Raw genomic sequence first — 20,406 nt, forward strand, 5'->3', positions numbered from 1 at the left:
TCAGATCTTTTGGGGAAGGTGGTGTTAATAGTAAAACAAGCTTCATTGTTCTGCACAGTCAAGATAACTCACTCTTTTCTGCATCTGAAGCATGTCTATTCCAAAGTGTGACAAGTGTTCTGATATGTGGGGGTCCAACACGGCTTCTTCTTCTTCAAACGAATAGACATCTGAAACCAAAAGACCAGTCAGTCAAGCTGAAGATATTATGGCATGGTTCTCCATACCATGCTCCAAAATCGAATTTGAAGTCAAATTAACCATTTGCACATTACCATTAAAGCCCTTCGAGTATTCCATTTACACTAAGTCACTATTTTATCAGATACATCAGTACAATGCAATACAATCCAGTGGTGGTGTTGTATTTACATGAGGGCAGCAGGATATCAGAAACCCATTTCAATATAATGTAATCCAAAGGAACAACACAACTAACGTTGGTCATCCCGGAAAATGCCTCACTGACACAATGTCAACAAAAACTGAGCATTGTTTTATCACAAGGATAAGATTTAATTGCAAGGCTGTTGCATTGGGGTATTAACATACTGTTCTGTTTATTATGAACTAAACATCCTCCAATATTAGGAACAGAGTAGTTTTAAAACTATTTAACAGTTCAGGTTAAAGTCTCATGTGTCTCAGACCTGCTCCATCTGGGGTGATGGTGTCCAGTTTGACAGCCAGTGGGTAGTTGGTCTCTCTGTAGTGGTCCAGAGCATGGCCGTTACCTCCGCTTCCGTCAAAGAACCACTTCCCACAGAGCACTGCTCCATCCGTCAGGTTCAGCCACAGGTTTTCTCTCATCTCGCACTTCTGACACTTCCAGCCACTGACAACAGAGACACAGAGACTTATGTTAATGTTGTGTTGTTTTTATGCCGGATTCAAATAATACATGATCAATTTATTGATTAAATAATATATAGAGAAAGTAGAGGCATAAGAAACAGATTTTTTTTTTTTAAATATGGTCAATATCAGGTGTCTGAGACACCCTGACTAAATTTGCAAAATACATCTTTGGATTTCAATATTTATTTAAATGTAACACTTGTTCTGTGTGAAATTAAGCACTGATGCCAATTCTATAGTTTGAAATAACTTTTCAGCTCATCCTCTGTAGAGTAATCAGTAAAACAGAATTTAGATGAACTGCCAGACCTTCAGTTATCCATCTGGAAAGCTGCTCTGTAGTAGCTGCTGCTAGTAGAAGACATGTTACTCCACCTCCCTTTCTTTGTTCTCTGGGATAGATTTAGGGACCACACATGTACAGCGGCAATGATCAATGAAACAATGAAATGCTTGGTGTGCTGAGCTTGTTTTCTGTCTGCAGGATCATCTGTAAGCCCTAACTGGCTCTGAACTATTGCTGCATAGTGCAGGGCACATGAGTATGGCAGGCGGTCTGCTGAGCTGAGGCAGACTGGGACATGAGGCTGAAACAAAACCAGAAACCCTCTTCAGGATCCATCTCAGATGAGTGGGATCATCCTATAAGAAGGATTCCCACTGAGAGTCTGCGGCACTAGAGACAGCATCTAAGGGCTGTAGGTTAAGATTTAGCCATATTAATGACTACACATAGTCACAGTGTCAGTAGTTGTCCAGTGACTCAAAAATACACCTGTTACTGTTACCATCATGAGGGTACGGTGGAGAGGGAGTTGTGCACAAATGTATATAAGATACACATATTGCTTGTTTATGTCAATCATGACAATAATGTAATGCTGCCACCAGAAGATTACTGCAGTTAGACCCAGTATTGACCATTAGTTAGACCATTTCTGAGGATATAATGCTTCCAAAACATTTAGACTCTTAAATATCTACTTATAATATCCGTCTTACCTGGGTGGGATTCTGACCCCATTATCCAGCTGTCTGAGGCTCCTGGCATGTCGGGATACCTGGATCTCCTCCTCCCAGGATTCAGGCTCTTGCTTCTTGTAAGCTGATGGTGCATTGAGCACTGCGTCACAGGCGATGGTCACCTTCACATCAGGTGAGACAGCAAAGACATTGTCAAGTGCAAAAATGGGTGTGGGTGAGGTCAGTGTCAAAACTATATCACCTAAACAAACAAATTCAAGGATTACAAATTTCTTTTAACAACTGTAGGAGCATTTAAAACGTGCATTAACTGTGCATGAATAGGAAAAAAGTGGACATGCAAGATTTATGCAAAAAAAGTGACTAGAGCAGCATAAGAGGAGAGGGTGGCAGCCCAAAATAAACCATGCAAAGCTCTTAAAAATAAGGTGTTCACCAATAATCAAAAATATATGCAGCACCACAATTTCTACATCCACAGGTTGGAAACCTACAACCATGTCAAAGCCAAGCTCTAAAAACCAAGCAAATAAATAAATACATTGAAGATAGGAGTAAAATCTCTCCTTTTTTTTCTCTATGCAAGCAATAAAACACAAACTTAAAAAGGCACATGTGCACCTAGTGGTTCCCCCAGATGTTTTTTCCCCTTTTCTTTTTTTGCAGAGAGAAAAAGCTTGTGAAACCGATCAAAACCGATCCAAATGAAAAACCTTTAGAAGGGGTAACAGCTAGAGGTTAGGTGACGCATCACAGAATCTCATTGTTCTTTCAATGGGATATTATATTATATTCTTGAATGTAAAACATTAAGGAAGTCTCAAATGAATCTGAAGATTCAGGTCCAGTGTTAAGGGAACCACTGAATGCACCCTCCACCTCGACATGCATGGAAACACACAGAGCCCATGCAGCACCAACTCACTAACCAGAGCGGGCAACTCCTCAATATTTGGTAAGGGGATCTCGAAGTGGTCTGGAAAAATGACGAGCTTGGCCTCGTCTTCGTATTCATAGTCCTCTCCGTTAAAATCACGGTTTAGCTCTAAATCTTAAAGGGAGGAAGCAAACAGCTGCAGTTAGAATGTGACTGCTGCTTCAGTCACTGCAGACTGACGTTAGCTCATTATTAAGCCATGATGGAGTTTGCTCGTGGTTATTTTTATTTTATGCTCTGTTCTTTTCTGCTCTTGAGTGTGAGGTCTGTTCTGTTTTTATGTTTTTGATTTGTTCCTTTAGTCAATACCATAATAGTCTAAGGTTGCAGAGAGATCAAACAGAACGACAAAACCATCAATGACATCTTTTTTTACAACAGTGACAGGATGACTTCACACAAGGCTGATGTCTCTTTTACTCAGACAAAATTCATCTTGAGCTATATTTAGGATTTTAGCATGGCTGTGACGTTTGTTAGTGCAGCTATGGAACATTCATTTCATTGTTGATCACATAATAAAACTAAATTATCAAAATTAGGCCAGCAAATAAAAATTATTTTCCTTATTGACTGAAGTGCTGGATATTTTCACAATTAATCATTTGGTCAATAAAATGTCAGAAAACAGTGAACGTGTCCATCACACTTTCCTAAAACCCAAGGTGACATCTTGTTTTGTATGACCAACAGTCCAAAACCAAAAACATTAAACTATAGAGCTGAAACTAATCCAATGCCAATTAATCAGTGGGTTGATTAACAGAGATCAAATCTATTTTGATAAGCCATTAATTGCATTAATCTGCTTTGAAAAAAAAAACTTTTGCGCTGTTTGTTGTACAAAACAAAGCATATTATTTTTTCATTATATCTTTTTGATTTTTAGACCAAATAACGGATTGATTAATCTGGAAAATAATTGACAGATTAATCTATAAGGATTGATAATTATTATGTTTCAAAGCAACTTTACTGTCTAGTAAAACAAAGAGAAGCATTAAATCTATACAAGAAAGAAGCTGGAAACCAAACAACTTTTTGCTGGGAAAATTATGTCGATAATTTTTCTGTCATTCACCTAATTAATTAATTGCCTCTACATTTCCGCTCTTACCAAAATCATATCAAACTTAACCCTGCAAACTGGAGGGACAGCTTCAGAGAGCTTCCTCTCTTAAATATCTCTCTATATAGAGCTGTCTGTTCTCCACCCCAGCCTAAAGTCGTGGAATGACTCATTACAAACAGGATCATAGGTTATCCCTGACATTGTGATTGTGCCCACTGGTTTCATGGTAACCATGGTCTGACGTTAGCAGGTAGCAGCTTGATTAGATCACTCGACTGGTATGGGGATGACGGCAGATACATTAATGCCCGCTGTCCAAAATGGACGACAAGAATCGTCATCCAGTCCAGAGAAAGACGTCTTAAGAAAGACTCTCACAAACTTATATCAGACAGACAGTCAGAGAGTCAGACATTGGCTAGAAAGGGTTGACCTAATGTACAGCAGTCAAATCAAAGGGAACGGATAGTAAAGTCAATCAAACTCTGAATGAAAACAGGAACGTCAATTACAAAGAGCTTGAGTGGAAGGAATTCCTCCAGCAGTGAGGGACGGAGGGTGAGAGGGAGGGAGAGAGACACCTGGTCCTCTCCCAGCAGCGTCAGAGCTGCAGTGGAAGTGTGTCAGCCTAGACGGGAGGTTGACAGTTGGTGGCAGCTGAGAGGCCGGCGACTGACAGGAGGCGGCCCCACTGTAAACCAAGGAGGAGTAGGAGGAGGGGAGTAGGCCAGGCTTTGATTTAGAGCAGTTACCAACCACATATACAAATAAATGGCCTATATTTAGAGCACAGGAGTGGGGAGGAGGAGGAGAGGTCTCAACATGAGAAATATCTGACGCTTTTGGGTAGAGGCTGGCTGCAGGGCAGCTGGCAGGTCACCACAGTGTAACAAACAATAACACTAGCTCGCAATGGAGGTCGTTCTCTTAGGAGAGAGGGGCGTTTCTGACCACACACAACACATTTAGTTTAATATTAAAACACTAACTCAGTGCAAGAAAGTAAGCTGCACCTTTTTTTCTGTCATCAGTAGGCTACATTTTGTTTTTGCCTATGATGAGAATACCAGTGGCTAATAGGTATAGTTTAGCAACAAGGGATTTAATTCTACCAGTCTAACCAGTGGTAGAGAGTAAGTTCTATTTTTTTAGGTATACAGATACGTTATAGGCGGCACAGCGGTGCCGTGGTTAGCACTGTACCCTCACAGCTAGAAGGTTCAAAACATGGTTCGGCTGAGGCCATTCTATGAGGAGTTTTCATGTTCTCCTCATGCCTGCGTGGGTTTCCTCCAGGTACTCCAGCTTCCTCCCATAGTCCAAAGACTTGAAGGTTAATTGGCAACTCTAAATTGCCCATAGGTGTGAATGTGCACATGAATTGTTGTATGTCTCTCTATGTATGTGTACATGTATACGTACTTTGCCTCTCACCCAATGTCAGCTACAATTGGCTCCAGCCGCTCCGCAACCCTCAAAGGATAAGCAGTATAGCTAATGCGTGGATGTATACTTTATACTTGTACTCCACTACATTTCAGAATGAAATGTTGTCCTTTCTCTTCCATTATACATTTATCTCACAGCTACAGTTACTTCTCCAAGATTTTACATAAAAATCTTATCACAAGATATTAAATACATTGCACTGTTAAAGATTAAACCAGTGGTTCCCAGTCTCTTCCCTTTACAAAATAAGTGTCTAGTTGGGGCCCCGTGTCATTTCTTTGAGTTGTTAGCAGTTTCATCAAAGAGACACTGCTCATCTAAACTTCTCAATCAGTTTCATTGATATTACTGTTTGATGGTTAATGTTTTCCTCAAAAAGGAAAAAATAAGAGAAAGAAGTCAAAAAAATGAATGCATATTTCTATAGTAGAACTTTTTTCTTCTTTTGTGCTCCATTAATCATCTCACAAATCCTCAGATTTCTGTCTAGAGAGGCCTGACCTCTGGTTGGGAGCCACTGGACTAACTACACTGAACACTAATCTACCTAACTGTATATTAGTTTGGTAGTTAAAACCAGCCACAACATTCAATGCTGCTTCTGCATCGATACATCACTATTAACAAACTAATACTGGAGTACATGATAACATGTCAGTCACAGGGCCCATCTTTCTGAAAGATTTGTACTTCTACTTTTGATACCTTAAGAACCTGGAGCTGATAACTCTTCTGTAGTTTTTCTGGACAATATAACTAACATCTTTAATGCAGGACTTTTACTTGTGATGGAGTATTCTTGGTGTTATTGGTACTTTTAAGTAAAACATGTGAATACTTGTTTCAGCACTGCCTCAAACTGCCTCACTTACCTAGAAACACTTTTCCGTTTCTTCGTCTGGGGATGGCGCCTCCTGCGGCTCCTGTGGCTTTCTGTAGGAAACAGGAAGGAAGAGGGATCAAATTGGATGAAAGAGCCTTCATCACATTAAAAAACCCCCAACACCTTTGATGAGTCTATTATAGTAAAATGCTGAGAAAACCGTTTAAGCTTTGCTTCGACAGAAGATCCAGGTGGTTGTCATTTTGTTAGAAATAGATGCTGAATGTTCCAGTTGCCTGATCAGGTTACAAGTCAAGGGGAAAACCCCTACCATGACAGGGTCAAAATTAAAGAATGATAAATTAGAAGTGCTTGAGTTGCACAGTTTGATTTGTAGACTTGGACAGATACCATTTACAGTACATCTAATATCACGTGTTTGGGTCTGTCTTTGCCTCTAGTGCGTGTCATCGTCTTTCTATGCCCTTAATATATTTCTCTTTTATCTTCACTACATACTTTCCAGGGTGGTAAAACCCCAACAATCAATCTTTAACAGACTCAACACTTTGTCAGTGACTTCACATAAGTCATGTCTCCAAAAACTGACAGGCGGCAAAACAACCCAGTACCACCGACTAGTGTCCGTCCAGTCTGATCAAGTTCAGGTGACTGCTTCCTGTTAACTCGGCGGGGAGGAGGACACAGTGGGCGGGCAGACAGACAGAGAGAGAGAGAGAGAGAGAGAGAATGCTGACACACTGGAGACCAAGTGGACCCATGGGAAAAAACAGCAGACACAGGAGCCTGCAGAATGTGAGCAGCTGTTTCTGGCCAGATTCAGGCATGGAAATAGCAGCTCTTTACAAAGCAGAGCTTATCTGGGGGCAATTAGAGCCAGTGAGAAAACACAGCGGCAGCAGCCACGGCCTATGTTGTTCACAATCAATTTTTTTTTTTTTTTAAAGAGAAGCTTGTTCGGGTACATGTGTTTTTTGTTGACATAAAAGCAAGAATGCCCTGTTGAGTTCATTATTTCATACATACAAGAACGGATAAAAACACCAGAAACACCATGTAATGCAATCCAATGCAACACCACCACAAACTTCAAAAGTGAATTAATAGCTCTCTGGCTCAGCCTCAACAAAATGTAACATCACAAAGAATATGTATGTGTATGTATTGTTGATTGCAATATATCATAAGACGTCCCTGTCATTTTGTCTACTCCATGTACTAATATAAGCAGACTCTGTTACTTTAAATCTTATGTTGTTCATTTTATTCAGTATAATTAAAATGGAGTTGAAAGGATTTGGAAAGTTATTATTTATAAAGGTATCAAAAGTAATTATAACATTTTATTTTTAGGGACATGCAATATCGAAGTATTTGGTGATAATTTCCAAGGTTTCTGGGAAAGCACAATGCTTAAGGAATTAGAAGTGTAACAACTGAACGCTGTTTATATTTAGCACAAAATTAGTACCAAATTACCAGGGTCTTTCCAGAAAACTTTAAACGTTACCTTTACACTATGGCTACAAGCAGAACAGTGTGAAAGGTTAGAGTTACGATACAGAGCTGAAAACATATCAAGTGTTAGCCACAAACACTCAGACAGGCCTCAGTCTGGATGAAGGTCAGGTCTGGTGAAAAGGCTGAAACAAATTAAATATTTACCTCTATTTCACATAAAATATGAGATGACGAAGCATTCTTGGTGCATCAATTTGCAGGCCATACAATGTAATTCAATCACTAACGTTCAAAATAATCAATAAAAATCATGATGTCAGCAATTCTGATCTCTTAGTAACTCTTTATCTAAAATCCTGTAATATAGTTTTAAGCAGACATTAGGACATATTTGAGTGCTTATTATTAGAGCTGTATTTTACTGATATTATCTTTCATTACTTGTTTATACAACAGCCTCCACTTATGGAGGTTGTCCACAGGTGGTGTTAATAAGCTAATAAACACTCATGTCTGCTTACAGTTATGTTATAGTATGTTATAAACCATTAATTACACATTTATATAGTGCTTATAAATGCTTAATAGGGGATTAAAGGAAAGTCTTTCCTAGTTCTCAACTCCAGCTTGCTACTTTTCCACATTATATGTTGTGATAGCCTTATAATGTGATAATGTTTTGTGCGTAACTATATAAAGTATGAATTAAATCAGTTTTTACATGCTAAAATAGATCATTTTCTCATACTGTTTGGATGCAAGTGAGATTTATATTGACTTTTCTGTTTTATTCTTGATTAATATCTATCATATTAATGTCTCTCTAATGCCTGTATAAATGTGATTTGACAATCACTATGTAAACAAATATTATCATTCTCACTCTTATTACTACTGCCTCCAATTCCACTGCTACTGCTAAGTCCTGTTAAAAATCAGTACCCAATACAAATACAGCCCACAGTGGAAAACGTACCTCTTTGACATGTCGCTTGAGGTGCATGTAAACACTCTGTCCTGTTTTGCGGTAGTGTCTCTCCACATGTTCTCGTCCAAAGCCAAGGAATGTGTTCATACACACATACAGGCCACCCTCAGACTCCTGCAAACCAAAACAAACAAACAGTTACAATGAACAGCAGTACGAGGTGAAGAAAAACTAACACAGCAGCAAATGTAATATGTTGAAAACCTTGAAAATTGCACATTATAGATACAATTTACTGTGTTCAGTGTTTTAGAATCATCATCTTCTATCCTGTTCTGCCTAATTATGCAAATTCAACAGCAGCTGGGCGGCAGAATTATACTACAGTGTATATATCCACACACACACACACATACACACACACATTTTTACAATGATTTTTTTAATCTGACACATGGAGAAAATACTACATTTGAGTTATATTGAGAGTAGCTACAGTGAAAATAGTCACTGCATTGTCATCACAATAAGCATGTAACATCTGAGTAAAAATGTAACACTAAATTATAAGAGAGATGTGCCAGTGATTCTGCAAGCACAATTCCAAAATGCTGTCTTGCTCAAACAAACTGTCTTTTTTGCACCTTGTCAAAGAGCCAAAAATGTATTTCAGCACTGTTGCAGAGAAGAAAATCTCACTGTGATTGAGAGCATGCCTGCTACTGAAGATCCAGATTTTTTACTGTAAATCATAGTTCCCTCTACACATTATTCAAGCCAGAGCATAGCTCAATAAAGTGGGTTCTCTCTTTCGCTTTTTGGGTCACTGAGCACCTGTAGGTTTTGCTCCAGATAAAAAAAAAAAAAAACACACCTTATTTCTCATAAAACTGCTGGTGAGTGTCTGTGGACTGAGGCCCACTCATGTCACAGGATACCAAGGTTTGATCATTTACAAAATCACATTTAAAAAACTTTTAATTTTTCTGGGAGAAATGCCCTCCTGCACTTTCACACGTGGATTCTCAGAGACAAAATACATCAAGAATACCCCCGCAAAAATAACCGACATCTGCAATCAGTGTAGGCCTTATAAACCCCTGTGATAAACCTTTAAGTGGCCCAGAGTGACATATGAGCTTCAAGAGAGCAAGGATAAAAATAAACCAGTCCTCGGGCCAACATGATGAACTCCAGACAGCTGAGTCACCTTTAAAAACGGTTTCAGTTGAGAAAGTAGGTTTTCATTGTACGAAAGCATTAAGACAAAAAGAACAAAAGATAAATCAATGAAATAACTGTCACGAGTCTTTATAAGTGCAGGAAAGGGTAACCTCTGCACCAAATCTGTATATTCTGACATTTAAAAGTTTTTAAGATTCAATATAAATCAAAACACTAAATGTTTTGCGACTATCTCAGTTGTCTCAATCACAGAAAAAGATAGAATGACAAAATAAATGGAAAAAAGGGTCAAAAGATTGGGTCTTGATGATGATATCTATAATCCAAACCCTGAGTGACACAACAAAATAAAAGCATACTATAAAGTTCAATACAGAGTCAATACTGAGCATAAAAACGTATTTTAAGTCAATATATTACCATTGCAATACATTACATAGAGAGCATACATTTTTGATAGGTCACTATTAACTCTGCTGAACACATTTTTGACTTCCAACCGTACATCACGCCATTGATCGTCATAGGCTAAACGACACCATTAATATGGAAAACATGACAATAAATTCACTGTTAGGAGCATATAATGATGGAAATGTTTTAACTAATATTACACACATCCAGCCAAGTACCACTCACACAGCAAGTGTCTTTTTAAGAGACCATATCGAAGATGGAAACTCACGAAACACACACGCACACACACACAGACACAGACACACACACACACACACACACACACACACACACACACACACACAGATGTTGTAAACTAAAGCATTTTAAATAAATGCAAACCTCGAGCAGGTGTGTTAGCTTGCCTGTTTAATTGGCTTGGTTGAAGCGGTAATGTGGCCTGAACTGGTCTCCCCGCACAAAGGGAAACCCCTCCAACCCTCTCTCGGGGAGATGTAAACAACATTTAATTATTTATTTCCTTTCAAATTCACGGGGAAGGTGGCCATGGAGACACACACACACAAACACACACACACACACACACACACACACACACACACACACACACACAGACATTACAGCAGATTCACGTGTGTTGTTAAGGCAAGCCAAGGAAGGCTGTCAGTCCGCCTGCGACGCACATTTCCCTCCCCAACAATCCGCTCATGTCTCGGTGTGTGTTTTTGTGTGTGTGTGTGTGTTAGTGTGTTTGTGTGGGAGGAGGTGTGGTGTGGGGACAGGCACACTTACGGGAGAGTCGAAGGAAAAGGCACACTCGCTCTTGAAAACCCTGTCTCCTGTCCTGGGGACTCTGATGGTGGGCATGTACGGGACCAGCAGCTCTCCTAGGTCTGCAGCCATCTTCGCATTCCTGCTTCTCGCACCACAGTGCCGCGGAGCCACCGGAGCAGCGCTGTCAGAGGAGAGGATGCTATTTTTAAAGCACCCCGTCTCTACATTCCTCCGGCCAGGGGGATGTGACGCTGAAAAACATATAAATAAAATGACAGAGGGGTGGAGGCTAGCTGCTACACAGGCGGTGGAGCTAAGGGCACGAAGGCTAACATCGTTCTTTTGTTGTTGTTGTTTCTTTTCTTGTAAAAAAAAAAAAAAAGCTTTGACCTGCGCAGATATTACATTGCTTCTGTGGTGACGCCGCTCTGAACACAGGGATATTTTACCAGAAGGGCCCCTCCCACCTCAGAGGATGATTCATAAAGCCACCCACACATACTACAACAAGCCCCCCCAGGATTCAGGGAAAGCGTGTTTATGATATTTAATAACTCCTGGATGCAGTATCTTACATACATCAAAAGATTGCATTATTCTGTGTTAATCTGCAGCAGCTTGTGTTATGTGGTAAACAGTCAAAAAAAAAAAAAAGGGATGGGGGTCATTGTGTATTTAATTTTACATTTGAGTAGGATATTGCGTTTATATTAACTGGTGGAAGTCGCAGAAAAAAAGACACAGCGAGTAGCCACATTTAATAACCCCCCATCTCTCCCATCTGCCAAAAGGGTCTTCGTCCATCAGGCAGCAATCATCTTGTCTGCACAGCTCTGCCACCAGGTGGACGCGCTCCTTAACTGCATTCATCATCTGTGATCAAGAGACATCAGCCTTTCATGACTGTATGTGCGTAATTGTCAAAGCTAGGGACAGTGTGAGGAGATTCCCATCAACCAGTGTTTCCCAAGAATCTGTCTGTCTCTCTCTCACACACACACACACACACACACACACACACACACACACACACACACACACACACACACACACACGCACACACACGCACAGAGACACAGTGCCCATAGCCTTTAAGCTCCCCCACGGTCTGACAAACACTCCCACACACACTCTCAACAACAGAACCACCTTCCCTCTCGCTGGATTCTGCTCTGTGATTGGACTGTCACTGTCCAATGAGATTCAGGTGTGAAAACAGCCTCTAACTTCAGTGTCAGTGTGGGAACTTTTTTTTTTTTTTTTAAACAAATGAAAATCTCTTCTACACATGCAAAAATTGTTTCACATGCACAAACTTGAATTTCCCATGAAGTTTTATTTTAAAGGTTTACAAAGGTTGATTATATTATATAATTAAATTATTTATATCTAAATTATTTGTGAATATCATATTGCAAGTATCCAGAGCCTCTACCGTCTTTTGAATTGCCAATCACTTAGTTTAATCTAATTAATCTTGTTTTTTAGTTGTATATAACTGTAAATGATTACATTTTGTGAAAATAATCAATTTTGATCATGTAAATAACTGTTGGTTGACAGATTTTCAAAGTCCATGGACTTTGTTCTGCTTTGTTTTCAGCAGTGGCTTCCTCCATGGATGACAACTGTGTAATCCACCTCTCTGCAGGTGCGTCTTACTTACTTTTCTTTGCAATGAAATAATGTTTTTTTTTTTTCTCCAGACAATTCACCCCCATGTGGTGCCATTGTTGCCCACATTAAGTCTCAGAGTGATTCAATGGGCTAAGTACCACTTTAATTGTCAAATAATTACACCTGTTTGAGTGGGACTCCTCCAGTGATCAATTATCCTTAACCAGCACCAAAAAAACCCATTGAGTGTTATTTTGTAAATTTCAGGGGGATATTCTAATTTCTGCAAGATGGCCTTTTACCATTTTGATGAGAAAATAATATTTTCCTGTATTTTCCTGTAAGTAATCACATGTATCATCAGTAACTGATAAATAAAGAATTGCAGGAACATTACACCATATGAAATATATCTTTTTTGTTAAGAGAAATCATTTAATTGATTAGGTATCATAGAGGGTGTACTCATTTATGCTGTTTACTTTACATGGCTTTGTGCTACAGGTGGAAACAGGAGCAACCAAGAAGCCTGTGTATATTCTCATTTGTCCAGGTCATAGTATCCTAAAGGAGTTTTTTAATATACCTAGTCCAGTTGTTTTCGATTTAAAAAACTCCTTTAGGAGCAACCAAGAACTTACCCAGGGAAAATATGCAGACTCCACACAGAAGGGGCCCAAGACCTTCTTGGTGTAAGGCAACATGCTGAATGCTGAGCCACTGTGCCGCTCCCCAATGTGACGTAAGCTAAATAAAACTTAAATAACTGTATCGACACAGAGTGAACGCATTTTTTCAGCTTGGACCCAGTAAAGACATTGTAAGACCAAATATCAGAGTACATACAGATACTTTATTTACGCAAGGGGGGAAAATGTACAAACGGTGAGATTCATCGGCATGATGTACTGATGGCAGCCACATCTGGATTAGTTGTCAGGTGTTGACTTGGGGCTGTTGTCAATTAGCTCCTTGTTGAGCGTCTCAACCTGGAACCAGGGGCCATCTCCCTTGTTTCTCATGTGTCGACGCACCTCCAGCTGTGTCATTCTGTGGACAACAAAAAACAGTCAGTGAATCCATGAAGCCATGTGTTGTGGATCCCAGAGCAGTGCTTCAACACCTTCACTCACTTTTCACAAAGCCAGGAGAAAAATCAAAGCTTCCTTTTTGTTTGCAAGCTGAATCTCATTAACATCCTTGTGTGATTAAACTTGACTTAGTGCCTTTATGTCAATCCCGCTTTGTGTTCAGGTGTTTATAGACAGGATTTGAGCATTTCCTTTAACCATTATGCTTAGTGCATGTTTCACAGAGTTACAGTCCCACCTTTGGACCAACGAAAACATCAAAGATGGTGCCACACTTACATGATGAACACGTCCATCCAGAGCTGGTTGAATGAAAAGGAACAGAATCTAGTTGCTGATTATTGTGTGATTTTATTTTATCATGTTGGAAGTTACAGATCGCTGAATCATTTTTCAATCTGCAGCTCTACACTCAATGTAGCCCCTGTTGCCATTGCGGTGAAATACCACAGAAAGAGCCGACCAACTACTCTTTTTATTCATAAATATATATGTATGTAATATGTTTGATGTGTAACATGTCATTTGTTAACAGTAATGCATCATAACACAAATATCTTATGATTTATAACGAGAAGCAAAGAATCACAGCCTTATGACTGGACAAATGGCTACTGCAGCCATTCAACCAGATAAAACTTTGTGAGATATCTGCTAACATTTGTTAACATAAAACCTGTTGAATAGATGTCTGGACAGTATAATAATACAATGGTGCAGTAATGCTGCATTATGTAACTCTGTTACATAATTGGTTGTTGTGTTATTTTATTTTTTCCTCACTGAGGAAATATGTGTTCTCTTGTTGCTCAAAATAAATTTGATACATATGTATGTGTGTGTGTGTGTGTGTGTGTGTGTGTGTGTGTGTGTCACTACTGAAGTTTCATAAGAGTTAGAAATGTCTTTTTGTCACTGCAGCGCAACTGCCCTCTGGGCTTCACACATGGCAGGATGACAACATGCCACCCCGGTAATAACACTCACCTCATGTCTGCCTTCTCTTTCTCTATTTGGATTGCTGCCATCATCTTTTCATAGTCCTTCACTGGGGAATCGTAGAAGTTTCGTGCAATCCATCTGGTGATGGGATGCTGCAATCACAGGGAAAACAACATAAAAGACAAAAGTATTTGTAATAACTGCAAAGGTATTTGATGCAAACAAAGTACAGGATTATCAACAATTTCAGTATTTCAGTGCAATATTATTGTGATTACAGGGCTGACTAAGGCCATTAGTAGTTTTAAGGGTATTTTTTTTTTTTAATCATAAATGATCAGTCATAACTACTTAATTCTTATAATCACGGTTACATCTTTGAGACCATGATATACTCACAACCATACTGCTAAGTTTTAAGAGATCCTTTTCTATGACTATATCTATATTTTAAAAAATAAAAATAAAATGAATAACAGCAGACTGGGTAGGCACAATATAACACTTTAAATATATGGGGTCTAATAATTGCAGACAGCAGTCACATAAAATATCACTGCTGTTTTTAAGGCTGGTATTGCAAAGGCATTCTGATGGTAAGGATAATTATGGTGTGAGCTAGCTATTCTTCCCTGAAACAGGGTACAGAGCAGTGACTCAGAAAACCCTCTGAAAGAGAATGACAGAAAAAGACACACACCTTGTAGTGCTCCCAGTGCTCAGGTTCGTAGCCCTCAGGAATTTCAGCCAGCTCTGCCTCACCTTCACAACACAATCATACTCAAGTTCAACGCCAAATATTGATAATATTTCAACTCATCCAAATAAAGTACTAAAAAACAAAAATGTACTTTTAAGAAATATGCTTACTTACCGATGAAGACATTCACAGTTGTGACAATGACAGCCACAGGAATGCCAGTCAGCAGGATGTAATATTGCTGAGAAAAAATAAGAAAAATATTAAATGTTAAACTCTGCAATTGTTTTGCGATGTCTAAGTATGAAGGTCTAACCAAACCAACTTATCAGGAATAACTGTTGCTTGATGCTATTGTTTCTTTCTACATGTAATGTACATAGTCAAAATGTGTAAACTTGTTCTATTGCTGAGCTCAATGCAACTCCTGCAATGCAACCCCTTAATTTGCAATGATCATGACTAATAAATTAGATGGTGTTCCACCACTCACCAATAAGCGCAGAAACCTCCTGTCATAGTAGTCAGAGGGTTTGATGATAAACATTTTCTTTCCATGACCCCAACGGACGACAGCTGAAAAAAAAGACAGGGGATGCTGTGATGACCAGGTACTTATCATGCAAATTTTGGTGATACACTGACATGCTGATATAACATGAGACTAGGCAACATGGGGCTCTGGTTGTTGATGTAATGTCATTCAGATTGAATGTTCCCTGATTTCAGAGGTTAATGTCAGTGTTCTGAACTTATATGGCTGTAGTATCAATGCCTCATATTCACAATACTGTTGATCATCCGTCAGATTCTTCTTGTTAATGAATCAGGGATGGGCAAAATTATTATTAGAATCATTATTGCAACTTTATCTTGATATCAGTATGTTGCAATATTTACAAATTTTTGGGGAATCATGTGGTAAGATGTTTAATGTGCATCCTATTGAGTCAATTTTTCTTTTAACGTTTACCTGAAGTAAAATCCTACAACACATATACATCTTTCCTCACGTATTTTAGTTTTCGACTTGCTACAGAAGTTGGTAGATATTAAATATATTCATTTGAACAGAAAAAACAGTGTTTTGAGTAAAAACTTTAACATAGTAATATTACTGAGATGACAATTAATCATTCAAACGCTGAAAAAATCAACAAACGTGTCAGTTTAATACCAATGATATGAAGACTGAACAGCTATCTGTAACTATTAAGTTATTGTTTTTGACTTTTTGTTGACAGCAGAGCAAATGTTACCAGCTAGCTCATGTTAGCAAGCTAACAAACCCCGGCGCAAGGTCATAAGAAGAGACGGACACGTTTGGGGTCAAACTGGTCACTTTTTAAACAACCATAGTGTCTCTTACCTTTATCTGTCCGTGGGATTGCTCGAGTGAGTAAATTTGCCGCAGTATTTCCAGATTTAAGAGGACTCAGTCTGGCTGCAAATGCAGCAGCAGACCTGAGTACACTCATACCCACCATCGTTACTGTGGGAGAACAGTGCAAACACACGGACTGTGATCTGTCAATGACGAAGTGAAGCCGAAACAGCCATCTTTAATGAGGGCAGAGGAGGAAGACGCTGAAGTTAGCTTCAGATTCGAGGCGTAAAAGGTCTCGATCAAAAACCACTTTATGTAGATCTGTCGAATGAATCTGGACTTAGAAAAACTGAAGCCTTTATAAACACAGGTTTAAATATGTGAGACCACAGTGTGTCTGCCATTTGAGATAACAAAAAAAGGTAATTTAACTGCTAAGACCCTTTCACAACAATAAGAGGATCTCAAAATTCTCAAATTATCCTTTCCATAACTTCCTTAACCTCCGAATCGGAAGCTAACTTCAGTGTCGTCAGATGTTACTTTTTTTATTCTAGATTAATTGTATGATAACGGTAATGATATGATATATAATAATACAAATGGGCTAATTATTAATCACGTAAAATTAAACATAAATATCTGTATTTGTTCGGAATAAATATATAAATATATTTAAGAGAAATGCATCTTGGGTATTGTGGGAAGGCTCACGGCAAAGATGGCGGCGTCCTCGGCGGCAGGACGCGTTTTGACTCTTTGCAGACAGTTTCAAAATGTCTGTAGGATATCCTCAACGATAACTGTGCAACACTGTGCGGTTAATGTGACCAAAGGCCAGAATCATGTTTACGGGTAAGAGGCTGTTGCAGTGATTTAAAACAGGACGTTGTTGTGTGTTAATGAAGTGACGGTAAAGTCAACGCGCTGACAGGCTTCATTATAAAATTAATGAAACACGCAGGACTCCTCTTCTCCTCACGTATCTGTTCCAGGTATTGTGAACATTAAAGTCCTTCAGCCTACAGCAGTCCCTCTCATTTAAAGTAGAAATCAGAGGAAGCTGAGTTTGTTTAATGAGGCCATTTCATCTCCTGACGTGTGGGGTTTGTCCACTGACATCGTGTCACAGACTTAGCTTATTTACTGTTTCCAGTCACAGAGTGGATATACAATAGAATAGCTGTACAATTATTTACTGAATGTGACTAAACAGGAAGGAACAGCTTGAATCTGAAAGCCCAACAATATATTGTTTTTAAATACTTGCGGGATAGTTTGTTTTTTTGTGTTTAAGTGTATTATAATCATTCTAATTGTATTATTATCATTATCATAATAATAATAATAATTATTATTATTAGTAGTAGTAGTGGTAGTAGTTGTAGTAGTGTAGTTGTAGTATCCCTCCAGATTGTTGTTAGTGTCAGTTATTGCTATTATATTTATAATGATTTATCAATGTATTTATTGCCCATTCCACATATATTTTAAGCTGATAACCTTTGATTGTTTTTAGTTTTGTGATCAACTGGATCTTCCCATTTTCCTACCTACTCTGTGTGTTTATCTATTGATTTGGGAGGGGAGCTGGTGCATACACCTGCCCTTGCAGGGATGAATAAAGTTGTATTGAATTAGATTGAATATAAAAGAAGACTTTGAATGTTTTTGATTTATCTCCAGGGGATTGTCTCCTCTCGTTGCCCTGCCTCAGTGCAGTCCCATCAGCTCTGTGGGTCAGTGTCGAGCTCTGCACACAACCATCAGCAGAAGAGGACTGGAAGAGTTCTTTGACTTCCCTGAGAACTGGGGAGAGACCAACGTGAAGTCTGGTAAAACATTCAAGTATTGTAGCATTCAGAGAGCTCATGTCTCTACTGTGGGTCGTGGGTTTAATGATTGAACACTGTTTGAAAATGTATATCTGCATCTGGATGTGGATCAATTTCAAAATAGACAGAGAGAAACAATTGTGCCAATTTTTTGAGAAATCTTTTGCTGTAGCACAGTTATAGTTGCAGTATAGTCATGATGATGGCTTTTCATACTGTTTCCTTTTGTCTTAACCTTTATAGGAGCACCGTGGACAGCCAAACAACTGAGAACAAAGAGCAACGAGGATTTACACAAACTGTGGTAAGGACTGTGGAAATCAAGCAACTGCTTCAGACTGTATGAATATTTATCTGCTGTCTGACTCCTTACATCTCAGGTATGTGCTGTTGAAAGAAAAGAACATGCTGCTGACACTTCAGCAGGAAGCAAAAAGGCAAAGGGTTCAGATGCCGAGTCCAGAAAGAATTAGGAAGGTTGGTATGACCCTCAACTGATCTCCACCGTCACTGTTGAAATAGTGAATTACATTTGATGCGTCAACTGTGGTTCAGCCTTTGACAGAATTAAGTGGGACACAGAGTTTGTCCTTGCAGTATTGTGTGTTCTAGTGGTGGTGAAGTACGAGCCTCAGCTAAGGTAAATCTCTCCGTCTTCCTCTTCTCAGATTGAGCGGTCCATGTTCAGGCTGGAGACGGTGGTGAATGAGAGAGAGACGGCGCTGCGTCTGCTGCAGACAGGACAGGAAAAAGGCAGACCAGGAGCCTGGAGGAGGAACATATTTGGACACGTCTACTGGTGAGGGTCTCTCTGAGTCTCTGTACATATCATGTCACACATACATGGAGAGAAATGTCAGACTCTTAATTAACCTTTTAATTCAATCGGTCAATCAAGGTCTGAGTGGACCTTGACGTTTGTACATCTTGTGAATTCAGATAAGAAAACATACTTTGGCCCAGACTTTTTTTTTTTTTTTTTTGAGTCTGAGAATTATATTGGAAAAATACTGTTTGCAAATGTATGAATCGAGGTCTGATTCATATTCACAAAAACCACTATCATTCAAACCTCGTTTGGATTTTGGCAGAACTACATCAGCGTAGGCCAATCTGATTTTAAGACCTTCAGCAGGTGGTTTATAATCTAAATGTAGTATCTTTTTAAATGGCAAAACTTCAAAAAATGAAATGTGGCTAGTGGAATCATTCACATAAGACTTCTTTTTCTTTTTTTTTACCCCAGGTATCGATTCAAAGAGTATGCAATTCCTTGGTACATGAATAAAAGATACAAACGAAAGAGGTTCTTCACACCCAAGTTTGTCCAACCACACATAAGGTAAGATACAGTACGGCACAGATTCACATTTAAATACGAGTTGTAGTGTATGGAGAATCCCTGAGTTATGTCACATACAATTTCATGATATATAATATTTTTGTTTTTTTGTCTTGCAGGCTGCGTATAGAGAAGCACCTTCGAGATAAGGCCAGGAAAGCAAACTTAAAGGAGAACACACAGGCCAAACTAATGGACAAGTTTCCTCGAATGAAAGTTTCCTCATCATGAAATTTCGGTCTCCCATTGTGCAGATATTGAATTTTTGACAGCTGTGATCCTCACATCTGTCCACTCTCCACATTAGTTGACAAGTTAATACAGGTCAATTAAAATAACTGCAGGTTCTCTGAAACTGTTCTCTGTGCAGAGTAAAGATTTATTGGTCCAGCTGTTTTTTGATCCTACAAGATAAATTATGCTACTTTACCCTGATGTTGTTGTCACTGTATTCATACTTGTTATTAAAACATACCTCTAATATTGAATTTTTTTTTTCACAATATTTTGTGTCAATAGTAAAGGTTTGGGAATCATGTGACCCCGAATAACCTTTAAAACAACCAATATCAACCATACACCCTGCTTCTGTACAAATATACACACAGTACTGTAAAAGTAAGCTTTTACAATTTTATCACAA

General features: G+C 38.9%; 3 protein-coding genes across 7 annotated transcripts in view; 1 reads left to right on the forward strand and 2 right to left on the reverse strand.

Annotated features, from left to right (window-relative positions):
* The window catches only part of usp13 (ubiquitin specific peptidase 13), a 33,102-nt gene extending 21,743 nt beyond the window's left edge, over window positions 1-11,359 (reverse strand). For 2 of the 5 annotated variants that reach the window (XM_056377979.1, XM_056377977.1), the window contains exons 1-7: window positions 10,928-11,359; window positions 8,582-8,707; window positions 6,173-6,233; window positions 2,772-2,893; window positions 1,861-2,003; window positions 651-835; window positions 73-170 (exon numbers count right to left, since the gene is read on the reverse strand). In XM_056377979.1, coding sequence (XP_056233954.1) covers window positions 73-170; window positions 651-835; window positions 1,861-2,003; window positions 2,772-2,893; window positions 6,173-6,233; window positions 8,582-8,707; window positions 10,928-11,038 — 846 coding nt within the window. In that variant the 5' untranslated portion in view covers window positions 11,039-11,359. The remainder of the gene's footprint in view (window positions 1-72; window positions 171-650; window positions 836-1,860; window positions 2,004-2,771; window positions 2,894-6,172; window positions 6,234-8,581; window positions 8,708-10,927) is intronic. The other 3 variants (XM_056377976.1, XM_056377975.1, XM_056377978.1) reach the window with 2 other exon arrangements.
* Window positions 11,360-13,359: 2,000 nt separating this feature from the next.
* Window positions 13,360-16,787, reverse strand: ndufb5 (NADH:ubiquinone oxidoreductase subunit B5). Its single transcript, XM_056377993.1, has 6 exons — window positions 16,629-16,787; window positions 15,753-15,835; window positions 15,434-15,500; window positions 15,260-15,321; window positions 14,605-14,711; window positions 13,360-13,576 (listed from the first exon to the last, which is right to left on the reverse strand). The coding sequence occupies exons 1-6, from the start codon at window positions 16,744-16,746 to the stop codon at window positions 13,456-13,458; spliced, it is 558 nt and encodes a 185-aa protein (XP_056233968.1). The 5' UTR covers window positions 16,747-16,787; the 3' UTR covers window positions 13,360-13,455.
* A 495-nt stretch (window positions 16,788-17,282) lies between these two features.
* Window positions 17,283-20,251, forward strand: mrpl47 (mitochondrial ribosomal protein L47). Its single transcript, XM_056377992.1, has 7 exons — window positions 17,283-17,441; window positions 18,273-18,421; window positions 18,665-18,725; window positions 18,802-18,898; window positions 19,090-19,220; window positions 19,668-19,763; window positions 19,883-20,251. Exons 1-7 carry the CDS (start codon window positions 17,308-17,310, stop codon window positions 19,992-19,994), a joined length of 780 nt encoding a protein of 259 aa, XP_056233967.1. The 5' UTR covers window positions 17,283-17,307; the 3' UTR covers window positions 19,995-20,251.
* Window positions 20,252-20,406: the final 155 nt, after the last annotated feature.

Source organism: Seriola aureovittata, chromosome 6 (genome assembly GCF_021018895.1).
Source record: "Seriola aureovittata isolate HTS-2021-v1 ecotype China chromosome 6, ASM2101889v1, whole genome shotgun sequence".
Lineage (NCBI taxonomy): Eukaryota > Metazoa > Chordata > Actinopteri > Carangiformes > Carangidae > Seriola > Seriola aureovittata.